At 58.3% G+C, this 12,365-nt stretch overlaps 1 protein-coding gene across 3 annotated transcripts in view; it reads right to left on the bottom strand.

The window, feature by feature from the left end:
• TOM1 (target of myb1 membrane trafficking protein) overlaps window positions 1–12,365 on the bottom strand; it is a 38,949-nt gene that overhangs the window by 17,257 nt on the left and 9,327 nt on the right. For all 3 annotated transcript variants that reach the window (XM_043439745.1, XM_043439746.1, XM_043439747.1), the window contains exons 2-5: window positions 4,441–4,525; window positions 1,820–1,898; window positions 522–671; window positions 107–241 (exon numbers count right to left, since the gene is read on the bottom strand). In XM_043439745.1, the coding sequence (XP_043295680.1) occupies window positions 107–241; window positions 522–671; window positions 1,820–1,898; window positions 4,441–4,525 (449 nt within the window). The remainder of the gene's footprint in view (window positions 1–106; window positions 242–521; window positions 672–1,819; window positions 1,899–4,440; window positions 4,526–12,365) is intronic.

Raw genomic sequence — 12,365 nt, 5'->3', positions numbered from 1 at the left:
GAAGGCAACAGGCTGAATCAGCAAGGCTGGAAGATCAGGGCCCCCCAGGAAACAGCCGCAGAACCCCTCTGGGGTGACCCCCGCCACCCCTGCCACTGCCCCTCACCCTCTGGGGCGTGTGGATGGGCGACAGCATGTCCAGGTCAGTCATGGGGAACTCCAGGCCCTTCCTCCGCAGGTCCTCGTAGACGGCCACCACACCCGTCAAGTCGGGCGAGCTGCGGAACGCGTCAGCCCAGGACTGAGAGGGGACAAGGGGACAGGGTTGATAACCACTGCTCAGTGGCTCCTCTGCAAGCCTGCCTGCCACCCCCAGGGAGCAGAAATTCCCTCCTGGACTTGCTGGTCCTTTGGCAGCATCACCCGGGCAGCCAGGCCTCTGCCAACTAGGCTCCCTCATTCAGAAGTACCGTCTGTAGATGAGCAAGACGGCCCCAGTGAGAGAAACCAAAGTGGACAGACAAGCAGCAGCACTGAGGGGGGCGCCTTCTCCCGACCTGCCCCGGGCTGCCCGCACTCACCTGGATGAGGGTGAGCACCTTGTCGTGCACGATGGTGGGCGGGTTGTTTTTGGGCAGGATGGTCCTCACTAGCACACCCTCCACAAAGTCCTGGCTGGCCACCAGCACGTGGAAGCGGTGCCCACAGTTCTTGACGCAGGTTTCCAAGACCTGGATGCCGTGTGGTGCCCATGAGCACCCGGCAGAGGAGGGGGAGGACCCAGGACCCCACCCTCACCCCCCACCCACACCCCAGCATAGAGACCCAGCAGAGGGTGCGGTTTTCTAAAGTGAGACCCAGAACATGGAGGAGCAGGGACGATGTTGGATTCAGGGGCTGGGTGGCTTGGGGGTGAGCCTGGGGTGGGCAGAGGGCTGAGTACTGGCTGCAGGTCCCAGGCTGAGTGGCCTTGGTGCCCACAGAATCCTGTTCTGAGGCCGTCTCTGAGCTGAGCACAATCTAGAGGGAGGTGGCTCTCCAGGTGGAAAGCAGAGAACTTTCACTGAAATGGTGATCCTGTGGCCTGGGAAAAAGGTGTTCAACTTCCCTCCCCACTCCTGCCCCCACTTCCTGGCAGGAGCTGCCTTTGACTTTCAGTTCAGTGGATTAATCCAGATATAAGTACTGCCTGGGGGAGGCAGAGACAGCGCCCTCCCAAGCCCCCTCCCCAGCCAAACCCATCCTGACTGCCAGGCTGCCAGCTCATGTCTGTCCTGCCCTGCTGTGGGCAAGGACTGGCCTTGGCCTCTGACACTTGCATTATGTTTATTTTTCAGGGCCAATTAGTCCACGTGTCAATGGGAGCTCAGCTTGGGCACTGCCCCCCAGAGGCCCGTGTGCAGCGAGCTTCTGTGTCACCGGGCAGGCCCTCTGCCCACGTGCTCCATGACGGGCCCTCCACGGCCCTGCTGTGTCTGTTCCCCACACCAGCAGGCTGGAGAGAACTTTTCCAAATAGCCTCTCTTGTCACTCCGTATTGGCCAGCTGTGTAGACAGGCCAGTTTTTTGCCCACAGCCCCATAGCTCGGCCAGTAAAAAATCTGCCTGCAGTGCGGGGAACCTGGGTTCAATTCCTGGGTTGGGAAGATCCCTTGGAGAAGGAAATGGCAGCCCACTCCAGTGGGCTCCAGTTTCCTTGCCTGGAGAATCCCACGGACAGAGGAGCCTGACGGGCTACAGTGCATGGGGTCACAAGAGTTGGGCATGACTTAGTGACTAAACTGCCACCACCTGGAAGAGGGGCCCCAGGATGGCTGGGAGTCCCGCCAGGCCCCTGGTGGACTGTGGTCCCCCATGGATGGAGGGATGCGGCACTCACCGTGAGAGCTAACATCACCTCGTGGAAGTTCTTGTTCCCCACGATTCTCTTCTTCACGGCTCGGAAGGCATCTTTGGGACTGGGCAGACGGACAAAAGGAAGGATGGGTGGAGGATCACAACCTCCTTATCCAACAGGGAGGCTGCATGCCTGACATCAGGAGGTGCTGGGAGACGGGAACGGCTCTCATCCACCCAGGGGGAGGGGGGTGGGTGGGTGTGGGAGCCAGGGAAGCCTCCTCCTTCTCCGAGGCCTGCAGCTGAGCGTGAAGGGTGGGATGGTGTCAGCTGCAAGGAGTGGGGGAAGTGGTTCAGGTAGTAGAGGCAGCAGTCTGGACCAGGCCCAGGTGGGGAGGAGATGAAAGGCCACCACATGTGGGGCAGGTGAGGGAGGGGCTGGCGAGGCCTGTGGTCACAGTGGGGAGGGGAGCGCGGCAGCTGCTCTCTCTGCTCCACCTGCAACCCCACAGCTGTCCCCATGCCTCACCCCCGTGTCTCTGTCCCTCAGCCCTGCGCAGGGGAGATCCACACTGCCTCGGCTACTCCGGCCTAAAAGCCTCTGTGGCCCACAACTTGCACACCTACCGAGTAAAAGCCCAGCTGAAATCCTGCTGATTCATGACCCTTTCCCTGTCCTCATCTCCCGGCTGCATTTGCCCCGGGGGGCTGCCTGGCTAGAGAGGACGCCCCCTAGAGGCCGGGGTGGGGGGCAGCATTTTCCTCTGACACTTTGCCTTCCCAGAGCCCGGCGTGCTGCAGGAGCTCAAGCAACACTTCTAGGCTGGGGAGGGCGGGAGGGGGCTATCGGTGCCAAATCCACCAGAGGCAATGTAGGAGAGTCGGGAACCCTGACGGGGGCTCCCTGACAGGAGAGAAGCGGGCAGCCAAGGCTTCCCGGGAACAAACCTGCGTGGGGGGCGGTGATGACATAGGTGACACGGGGTGAAGGACCACACGGCCCCGGCCGGGGAGGGACCCTGCCCCTGGGGTGTGAGGGCAGTTTTCAACCCAATGCCCTGGGGCAGCAACTCAGCCGCCCTTGGGGCTCCAGCCTGGGAGAAGCTGGTTTCTATTCCTGGCGCGGCCGCTCACCTGTGGCCACCTCAGCGCTCTGAAGGGATGAGTCTCCACTTCTTACCGAGCGAGCACAGAAGGGGCGCAGCGCTGGGAACCAGCAGGTCTGGCCCGGGTCCTGCAGCTACGGGCCCGAGGGTCTAGTCCTAGTCTACAGGCCCGCGGGTCTAGTTCCCCGCCAGGGCACAAAGGGGACGACAAGAAGGCCGCAACCCAAGGTGGCAGCAGACAAGAGACAACGGCTTAGATGACAAGCTCAGTGAGGTCAAGGGTCACGTCTGCCCCGCTCACTGCTGGATCCCCTGGGCCTTGCGCAGAGCCTGGAACTCAGGAGGTACTCACATCAACAGCAGCTGAACAAGTATGACCCCAGTTCTGCCGATGTCTACTGCGAGATGGGGACTTGCTTCTCTAAGGACACGGCAGTGATCTCCAGCCCCAAAATTCACCACCGGGCTCTGTGAGGTTTTCTGCCTCAGTCCTTTCTCTCGGTGGACCCGCCACCTGCCCACCCCTCTCCTCCACACTTAGGAGTCCAGATGCAGGCGGGCGTGTCCCCTCCCAGCACCTCGGCAAGCCCAGGGCACACGGCCGGGGAACTGGAAGGCTCTGGTAGCCACTGAGCGCTCCTGACTGGCCCTGACCGTGTGCCACAGACGCCCACAGACTTCTTGGCTCCGAGGTGGGTGCTGCCCATCTGCTCCCTCCACATGGTGAGGGAGCCCTCACAGGGCAACTGGACCACCGCAGGGAGAAACAGGGGGAGCGCTGAGAGCCTGCTACAACTGCCGAGCCTCATTTTCCAGACAGAGGCCTCCTCTGGTAGCTCCTCCGGTGGTGGTCATCACACCCCTCCCACCTCATCCCTGGTTTTTCCTGAGGACAGTAACCCTGTCCCTTTCTCTGTTCCCCTCAGGCCCTTGGAGAGAAAAGAGCTTTGTCTCTGAAGACAAAGACCTGGGGAGGTATACAGTGATTTGCCCAAGGTCACACGCCGGTGAGCAATGCTAGTCAGAGCCGGGGAGCTGGGACCACGGCACCTGGCCCACACCACGTGCTTCATTGGGACGCCCTGACCCCGAGCAGGAGGCCGTGCCCCACGCTCCGGAAACACTAACTCTGCCCAGCCTCTCTCGGTTCCGCTGCACATTCACTGGCCCCCATGTGATCCCGAACTTCCGTGCTGCTTTCAGATTTTAAGGAAACAAAAGTCTGTCCCTGCTCACAGGGGAAGCTAGGCATCCCTGATGCACAGTCCCGCCCATGGCATGCAGAGGGGGCTCGGGGCCACCTCCATATTCTAAGAGCCTCTGGCTGGCTTTGTCCTGTGAAGATGCCACGCAGGTGATGTCCCTGCAAGAGCAAGTTGGCTGTGCTGCGGCCACTGGGTGGGCAGCACCCAGGGGCCAGCTGGCCGGCTGCACACCGGGCATCTCTGGGCCTCTCACCCACCTGATGAGATGGTCAGACTAGATCACGGTTCTGAAATGTTTAAGATGAGCTGCAGTGGCCGCCCCTCCTGCCTCCCTCTCCCCCCACGGTCCTCACCCTTCCTCGGTCTCATTGATGATGTCACAGATCTCCATGTTGAGTGCCCAGTCCTCACTCTGCAGGGAGCCATCCGTGGCTTTCTCTGAGGACAAGAAATCACAGGTCACAGAGGTGTGCGGGGGTCCTGGATGGACAAACTCAGACAGCGGGAGTAGGGAGGACAGTGCCTGCTCTCTGGGCACCGAGGTGGGCCAGAACCATGTATGTGGTGTCACCTTCATCGTCCCATTTCATCTCTTAATTCTTATAGTAGCCATGCGAGACCAGGAGGGACGCCCCGGCTGAGTCTACCACGTGGGCAGCAGATGGATTCAGAGGCCTGGCCTCAGCCTGCTTGTTTTTGACATGACAATATAGAGACAGGGTTTGGTTTTATGCTTGTAAATAAGTGTTCTTTCTTGACTTCTTAATTATCTTTGGACTTGGAAACCCTTCTTAGGTTCAAAGTGTAAAAAGTTTCAAAAAGACATCGAATGGCGAGTCAATCTACCTGCCTCCCCTGCCCCCAGCTCCCTTTTCCTCTCTCAGTTTCCTCTCAAATCTCCCAGCGATGTTCTTTATCTCCAGAGATAGGGACACGGGGTTTTAAATCCTGACTCTGTTACCAAAAGGCCTGGCCATGGCCTCCTGCTTTGAGTCAGCTCATCTACAGACAGGTGGACACCGAGCCGCCCTGCAGAACCACGCAGGGGAATCTGGTAATGCAAACCAGCATCGACAGGTACTTGGTGCCAAATGGGTGCTCGTGGGTGCTGATGGGTCTTTTTCTTTTTTTTTAAATTGAGGCAAAAGTCGCACAAAATAAAATTCACCATTTCAGTGGCATTTAGCATATTCACAAAGGTATACAACCACCCTGTCTGTCTGGATCTTAGGGTGAGGTCTCCAGGTAGCTGGCTACGAGATTCTCCAGGCCCAGTGAGGCCGTGTTTAGGGGGCCTTTGCTGTAAGATCTGCCAAGTGTGCTCTAGTGTGAGAGGTGGTGGGTGGACAGCGAACAGGAAGGGAAAATCCTAGGATGTTCAAAAACATTCTTCAAGAGTGAAGCGCCAACCTTGCGTCACACTGCCTGTTTTCTCTGACCTTGCACCTTCTAGGTTCCATCCACACACAGACCTAGCTTTAAAAGAAGCTGCAAAAAATAAAATAAAATAAAATAAAAGAAGCTGCAGCACAGCGCACATATCCTGCTCATCTCAGGCAAGAGTCTGCCCTGCATGTTACACCTGCGCGTCTGTCAAGCACGCACACGAGTGTTAACCACTGGTTGGATCAGTGGTTAGGACACTAGTCAAGATCCCACGTCATGGCTGAGTTCTCAGCTTGAGAGCCCTGCTCCAGGCCAGGAGCACCCCTGCCTGTAGCCTTGGTGCATCCCCGGGCACTGCACAGTGGGGTGTCTCCCAGGAGCCCCGATGGACCAGGCACCCAGAGCTTATTACACACGATGGTGCAGGGGAGGTTCCCGCACCACCCTGCTCAGGGGGTGACATGCCAGGCCTGCTCTAGGCAGCGGGGATGCAGTGTGGACAGATGGACATGGTCCCTGCCTTGTGGTGCTCAAAGAGGCCGAGCTCTCGGGACAGATGAGCAGGCTCTGTGGGACTGGTCAGGGCTCTCCTCCAGCCGGCAGGCAGTCCCATCCTGTGGGCAGAGCCTGGGCTGGGCTGGCATAGTCAGATCCCTAGAACAGTGGCTTCCATGCTCTTCGTTTGGAAACTGGCCTGACTTCAGCTCCACCCTGGGGCCCCCTTGGGTCCTGCAGGCTAGATGGAGGCCTGGGTAGCTCAGGTCATGGGCCAGACAGCTGGGCATCCAGGTATGGACCTGGCAGCAGGCAGGTTGCTTGGCTCCTGGGTTAGGGCTGTGGGAGGGGATGACAAAGGGCTCCCTTTAAAAGGGTGGAAGAGGGACTTGCTCATCCCACAAGTATGTCCTGGGTGTGGCTTCTCTGGGCCACACTCCCTACCCCTGGGACTTACACGCCTACTGAACCACAAATGAAGAACCAAAAGAGCTGACAAGTGACCCCCATGCAGGGGAGAGCTGGGTCTGGGGGGCATTGGCTGATCAACCACGCAGAACAGCACCTCCTTCAGAAGCCACGTCTCAGTGACCCCCAGTCCCCGGGCGGGAAGGACTCATCAACCCAAGTCCTGACTGCCTCTAATGATCCACCGAGTTCTGCCAGCTCCAGCCCTGCATGCGCTCTCCATCCCAGCCCCTCCCTTCCCTGCCCTGCTCTCTGCCATCCAGGCCACCTCCCCACCCTCGCCTTGCTCCCCTCACCCGTCCTCCATGCTAACCCAGAGTGAACTTTCTGGAACTTGAAAGTGATTGTGTCCTTCCAGCCCCAAATCCTTCAAAGGTCCCTTAGCCCCCTGCTGGACCCACAAGGCTCTTCCACAGTGGTGATATTTTCACTTCCCAAGTTATATTGCTAGGTAACACCCAGCTGTTTACATAAAGAAGGTGACAGGGCCCTGGCACCCATAACGTGGTCACTACTGCCCTCGTCTAACTAATGGGGAAGCTGAGACATGGAGAGGTCGCACGGTGCTGAGGGAGGGTGGTTATGGCTGCCACCGCCCTACCCCCCATCAGGCGCCAGGGACTCTGGTTTTCCAGAAGGATGCGCCCAGACCACTCAGGCCATCTGCCCCCTCCTTCCGGACCCTGGCTCCACCAGCAGCCCTCAGTGGTTCCTCCATTGGTTCCTCCCTATGACCTCCCCCAGGGACTGCTGAAAACCACAGCACCTCCCTCCTCCTGGGGGACAGAGCGGCAAAGTCTCAGAGGGATTATGATCATTTTGGAAAGACAAGCGGATGTTGAGGGGGCAGATGGGACATTTATGAGAGAGAGAAAGCCATCTTGAGGAACCAGGGTCGGTGCAGCGGGACCCCTGGAGCGTGAGATGCCAACCTGAGCACAGGGCCAAGCTCTTTAGTCCTGAGTGCCAGCCATGGGCGGAGCCATTCGGAGGATGGAGCTTTTTGTAGGGGGTTTGGAGTAAAGGGGGCGCTGCAGTCAGTCTGAGCAGGTAGGAGGTGAGGAAGAGGCAGAAGGGAGACAAGAGACATCTGAGCAATTCCAGCAGAGGGGAGGTGTGCCCAGACCCCTCCCGTCAGGGCCGGGACAGTTCTAGGACTTCCTCAGTAAAGATGTCCAGAGACTTCCCTGGTGGGGTGGTCCAGTGGTTAAGACTCTGTGCTGCCAATGCAGGGGGCGTGGGTTCTATTCCTGGTCAGGGAACTAAGATCCCAGATGCTGAGCAGCTTGACCAGAAGATTAAAAAAAATAATAATAAAGATTAAAGAAAAAAGAAAAAAAAAGAAAAGAAAAAAAGGTCCAAGGGGTAGGCATGCTCCATTAAAGGCAGAAATTTAAACCCACAGGAATCTGGGGATGTGTGTTTTGTTTTTGGTTTTAACCACAAAAGTAACTCAGCTGGCTATTTTAAGAAGGCGAAATAAAAACACTGACAATGGTTACTAGTTCCAAAAGAATGACAGCTGACTTCCCGAGCTCTCTGCTGTTGGCCGTGACCTTTGGAGGCCCTGGGGTGATCCTACCCTTGTCCCCCAGCTCCTGAGGAAGCAGGGCCCTATGAATCACCTGCTGCTGTCTGGGCGGGCAGGTGGAGGTTGGGGATCTTGGGGCATCCGTCTGTCTGCTCAGCAGTCTGTCCTCTCTGTGAGGGGCTGGTGCCGGCACAGTCAGAGTGGTGGCACAGCTTTGGAGTGGGACAAGCCTGGCCTCACCTCGGAACTCGGAGGCTCCGGGCAAGGATCTGAGCCTCAGAGTCTTGGTTTCCTCATCTGTGAAGCTGGAAGAAGACGGCCTCCCACACAGGAGATGGGACTTTTCGGCCTGACAATGTGCAGTGCGTCAGCTGAAGAGCAGCGGCAGGTCACTGCTGAGTCCCATGACCATGACCTGGGTTGAGAGCAGCAGACAGTGGCCACCACAGTCTCCAGCTGCAGGCCCCTGGAGCCAGCCTGCTCGACCCTGGGGTACCCTGGGTTTCTGGAGAGCCCATGCTCTCAGCCATGGGGGAAGCCCTGCTTCACAGGAGGCCACTTCTGTGGGGCTCAGGGGACCTGTGGTCACCACTGTGGGTGCCCATCCCCCTGACCGCCTCCTGCCAGGTCAGCCTGAGGGCAGCAGCCTAGAGCCGCCTCCCCACCATCCTGCACGTTCCGTCGCTGGGTCCTCACGGGCCCGGCTGCTCAATGTGTCTCAGAGGTGCCCAGCTCCGTCATCACGGTCGCAGCTCTGGCTCCTGGCCTGTCTCCCACCCAGCCCTGTACCATCACCTCCACACTCTCCTCTCCCAACATAAATCCAACCAGCGCTCCTCTGTCTAAATATTGTCCATGACATCCCACTGCCCGAGGGTTGAAAACCGGATCTCTTCAGGGGCTGAGAGGGACATCTGAGGCCGAGCTTGGCCACAATCTGCTGTGGTCTCCTCCCTCCCTCGGCTGGCCTGGTTCTTTCATGCATCAGGGTTTCTGCTTGGGGCGCCCGGCTCCCCTCCAGGTAGGCACCAGGTCACAGGTGATGGTGAGACCTCAGCCCTCACCACCACCACTTGCCGGCTTCTCAGCACAACCAAGCACAGCGCTCCGCACTGCCCTCAGCACAGACCCCGGCAGAGGGTGGGAGCACCGAGGGGCACAGAGAGGCCAGTGGCTCGCCCATGGTCGTGCGGCGTGCGTGCTGCAGGGCGGAGGTTTGAACCCCAAGAGTCTCTCAGCTACTAGGTTGCGTGCCTCTCAGACACACTGAACACGTGTCATCCGGGCCCCGGGAGACACAGGTGAGCAGAGCCGGCCAGGTCCTGCCTTCAGGGAGTCTGCAGCCTAGGAGGCAGCCACAGTGGCATCACAGAAGGGCAAAACGCCTGGACAGAAAAGCGCGGGTGCTGAGACAAGCACGGGGGGTGCGGTTCAGACGTGCCAACGGGACGGCCTGTGAGGCCCGAGCCCAGGGCTGGCCCCGCAGCGAGCCTCCAGACAGGCGAGCCGTGCCCGGCTCATCCTGCCCCTCGGCATGGCGCTGTGGACGACAGTGACCAGACCTTTCCTGCCCGTCAGCCGGGGACAAGGAGGTAAATACTGCAGAGTTACTGTAACGCACACTCCACAGCCCACAGCACGTGCGAGGACAGCTCACACCCACACCCGGAAGTGGAGGGTGGGGGTGCGGAGCCGGTCCGGGAGCTCCAGACCTGTGCGCCACCCCCTGCTCTGCTCCCACCTGCCCCACTGCATGCCGAGCTCTGGGGACATCTCTGTCTCTCCGGGCCCGCCCTCTGGCGGGACGGAGAGCAGAGGTCCAGCCAACGTTTGGGGAAGGACCAGCCGAGGCTCCAGGCCGCCTCGCCGCCCCAGGTCGTGCTGAGCACCCGCCCCACTGTGTCCTGGGGAAGATTCCTCGTGCGTCACTGACCTAAGCTCCCCTGTCCACCCTTGAGCCCCTCTGCTGCTGGGATGTGGCTTACAAATAATGACCTGTCAGAACTCAGTGGGTAGACTTTTCTTTCTAGATTCAAATGAAATATGGTTTGCAAACAGTAATGAAGTGTTTTAAAGGGTGAGGTCAACAGCTAAAGTCCCACCTTGACCATGACCAGGCCTGGGGCAGGGCTCACCGACCTGGGGTAGAAGGAGAGGTAGCTGACCGTGATCAAGCAAGCAGTGACATGAGGCATCGGATCTACCCAGAGCTCCCACGGGTCCTCTTTCCAGATCTTCCTCCTATGACCAGCTCCCCTGCGAGGGTGCCCACAGATCACCTTCAGGAACTATCACCTTTCCAGTGTAATCGGCCACCTACTCATATCGCTCAAAGGAACCATGGTGAACCCTTGAGGAGATTTCCCTTCTGGTCCTTACTGTTTTCAGGCTTTAAAAAACACATTTTTTTTAAAGCGTGTAATGGTACTGTGATTATGGCTCATTTGTTTCTACGTACGATTCCTGTTCCATACCCTTAAGAGACACACAGAAATAGTTGTGAGTGAAATGAAAGGCTGTCTGGAATCCGCAGTAAGTAGTACCCACCTCTCAGTTCCCTGCTGCCTCCCACCCACGTCTGCCTCCATCCCTGGCCCAGGGCCCCTTTGCCCCTCTGTCCACCTCCCCACTGCCTCCCAGGTGCCCTCTTCCTGCCCTTCTCTTCTCCCTCCCACGACACACTCTGAGCGGCTCCCATTCGTCCAGCCCTGCGCCAGGTGCCAGAGGGGCAAAGATGAAGAACAGAATCCCTGCCCTTGGGGCGGCCGACAGCAGTCAGTGAAGACAGCTGGAGGCATGTGTTTAGTGCAAAAGGACAAGTGATGTGACTGAGGCCAGTGCAGGGCACTGGGGAGCCGGGGTAGGGGTCAGCACCTGCAGGAGGAACCGGGAAGGTTCCAGTGAGGGGGTACTGTCTGGGCTGAGCACAGAGCATGAGCTGCTGGGCTGGAAAAGATGAAGAGGGACATTCTTGGGAGAGGAAGAGCATGAGCTGAATGAAAGATTCCGAGATGAAACCTCAGGGGTGAAGAGGAGAAGAGGAGACACAAGGGGCTTGAGGGTCAGTCTGAAGGGCCCGAAGGAGGGAGACAAGGCTGTTCTGAGACCAGGAAAGATCCCGGAGCTGGAGGTGGGCTAAGGGTCCCGGAGGGAGTGAGGCAGCCAGAGGAGAAGGGCAGTGATGAAAACTGCCTGGAAGACCAGTCCTCGGAGCAGGACAGAAGGAATCGGGCATGGGCACCCCTGGCCTGCCCCCTAGCAACTCCTCCCTCATCCCCACCCAAAACAACAACCCCGCTACCCATTGGCAGTGCCCAGTCCAGGAGTGGTCAAGCCACCCAGTCCTGACCCCTGGGGAGCATGGGGTGTCTGCGGGGCTCGGCTGTGTCGGCTGGGTGTCTGTCTGTCACATGCAGGCAGGGTACCCCAAAGCTTGGTGGTGGGATGTGGTGTGGAGACTGGTCTTCTCCCCACTTCCTCCTCCGCTGCCCAGGCCTTCTACCTGGGCCCTGCTTCCTATGGGGCCTTGCCTCCATGCTGGGCCAGCAGGACTCTGCGCAGACAAAACCACCAGCTCTGTTCAGTGTTACAGTGACTGCAATATTTACTGCTTTGTTTCCGTCTCCTCCATTAGGCTGTGAGCTCCAGGGTGGAGACTGTGAGTCATGGAATTCTCTACACCAGGCTGGATGACGGGGCCTGTGAAAAACCTGCAGGACATGTTTGATGAATGACTGAATGAAGGATGAGGCCATATTCGCCAGGACAATAAGCCCTTAGAGCACTTTAACTTAAATGAACTACTCCCACCCTTTGGCCCTCGTAGACCCTTTAGTAGTGGCTGTGTAGAAATCCTAATCTTCCCTCCACTTCGCAGTCCTATGAACTTTTACTTTTTTTTTAAACTTTTTCGGCCGTGCCGCGTGGCATATAGGATCTTACTTCTCTGACCCCTGCATTGGAAGTGTGCAGTCTTAACCACTGGACTGCCAGGAAGTCCCAGTCCTATGAATACTTTTAAAAACTACCTTGCGTGTGTGCTCAGTCACTTCAGTCCTATCAGACTCTGTGATCCCATGCACTGTAGCCTGCCAGACTCCTCTGTCCATGGGATTCTCCAGGCCAGGATACTGGAGTGGGTTGCCACGCCCTCCTCCAGGGGATCTTCCCGACCCAGAGATTGAACCTGTGTCTCTTATGTCTCCTGACTTGCAGGTAGGTTCTTTACCACTAGTGCCACGTGGGAAGCCCTAACAAGTACCACAGCCCCCTTTAACCTGACCTCCGCACCACATCCTCAGTTCCTGTGACCACTCCACTCTGACGTGACCTCCAGAGCCTTCACCATTCCCATCAGCCCCTTGGGACACTGGCCAGCTGAGCTGTCCTGGAAACGCA

The sequence above is a fragment of the Cervus canadensis genome, chromosome 21, assembly GCF_019320065.1.
Source record: "Cervus canadensis isolate Bull #8, Minnesota chromosome 21, ASM1932006v1, whole genome shotgun sequence".
Classification (NCBI taxonomy): domain Eukaryota; kingdom Metazoa; phylum Chordata; class Mammalia; order Artiodactyla; family Cervidae; genus Cervus; species Cervus canadensis.
The sequence above is the reverse complement of the archived record's forward strand: the minus strand, read 5'-3'. Positions and strand labels throughout refer to the sequence as shown.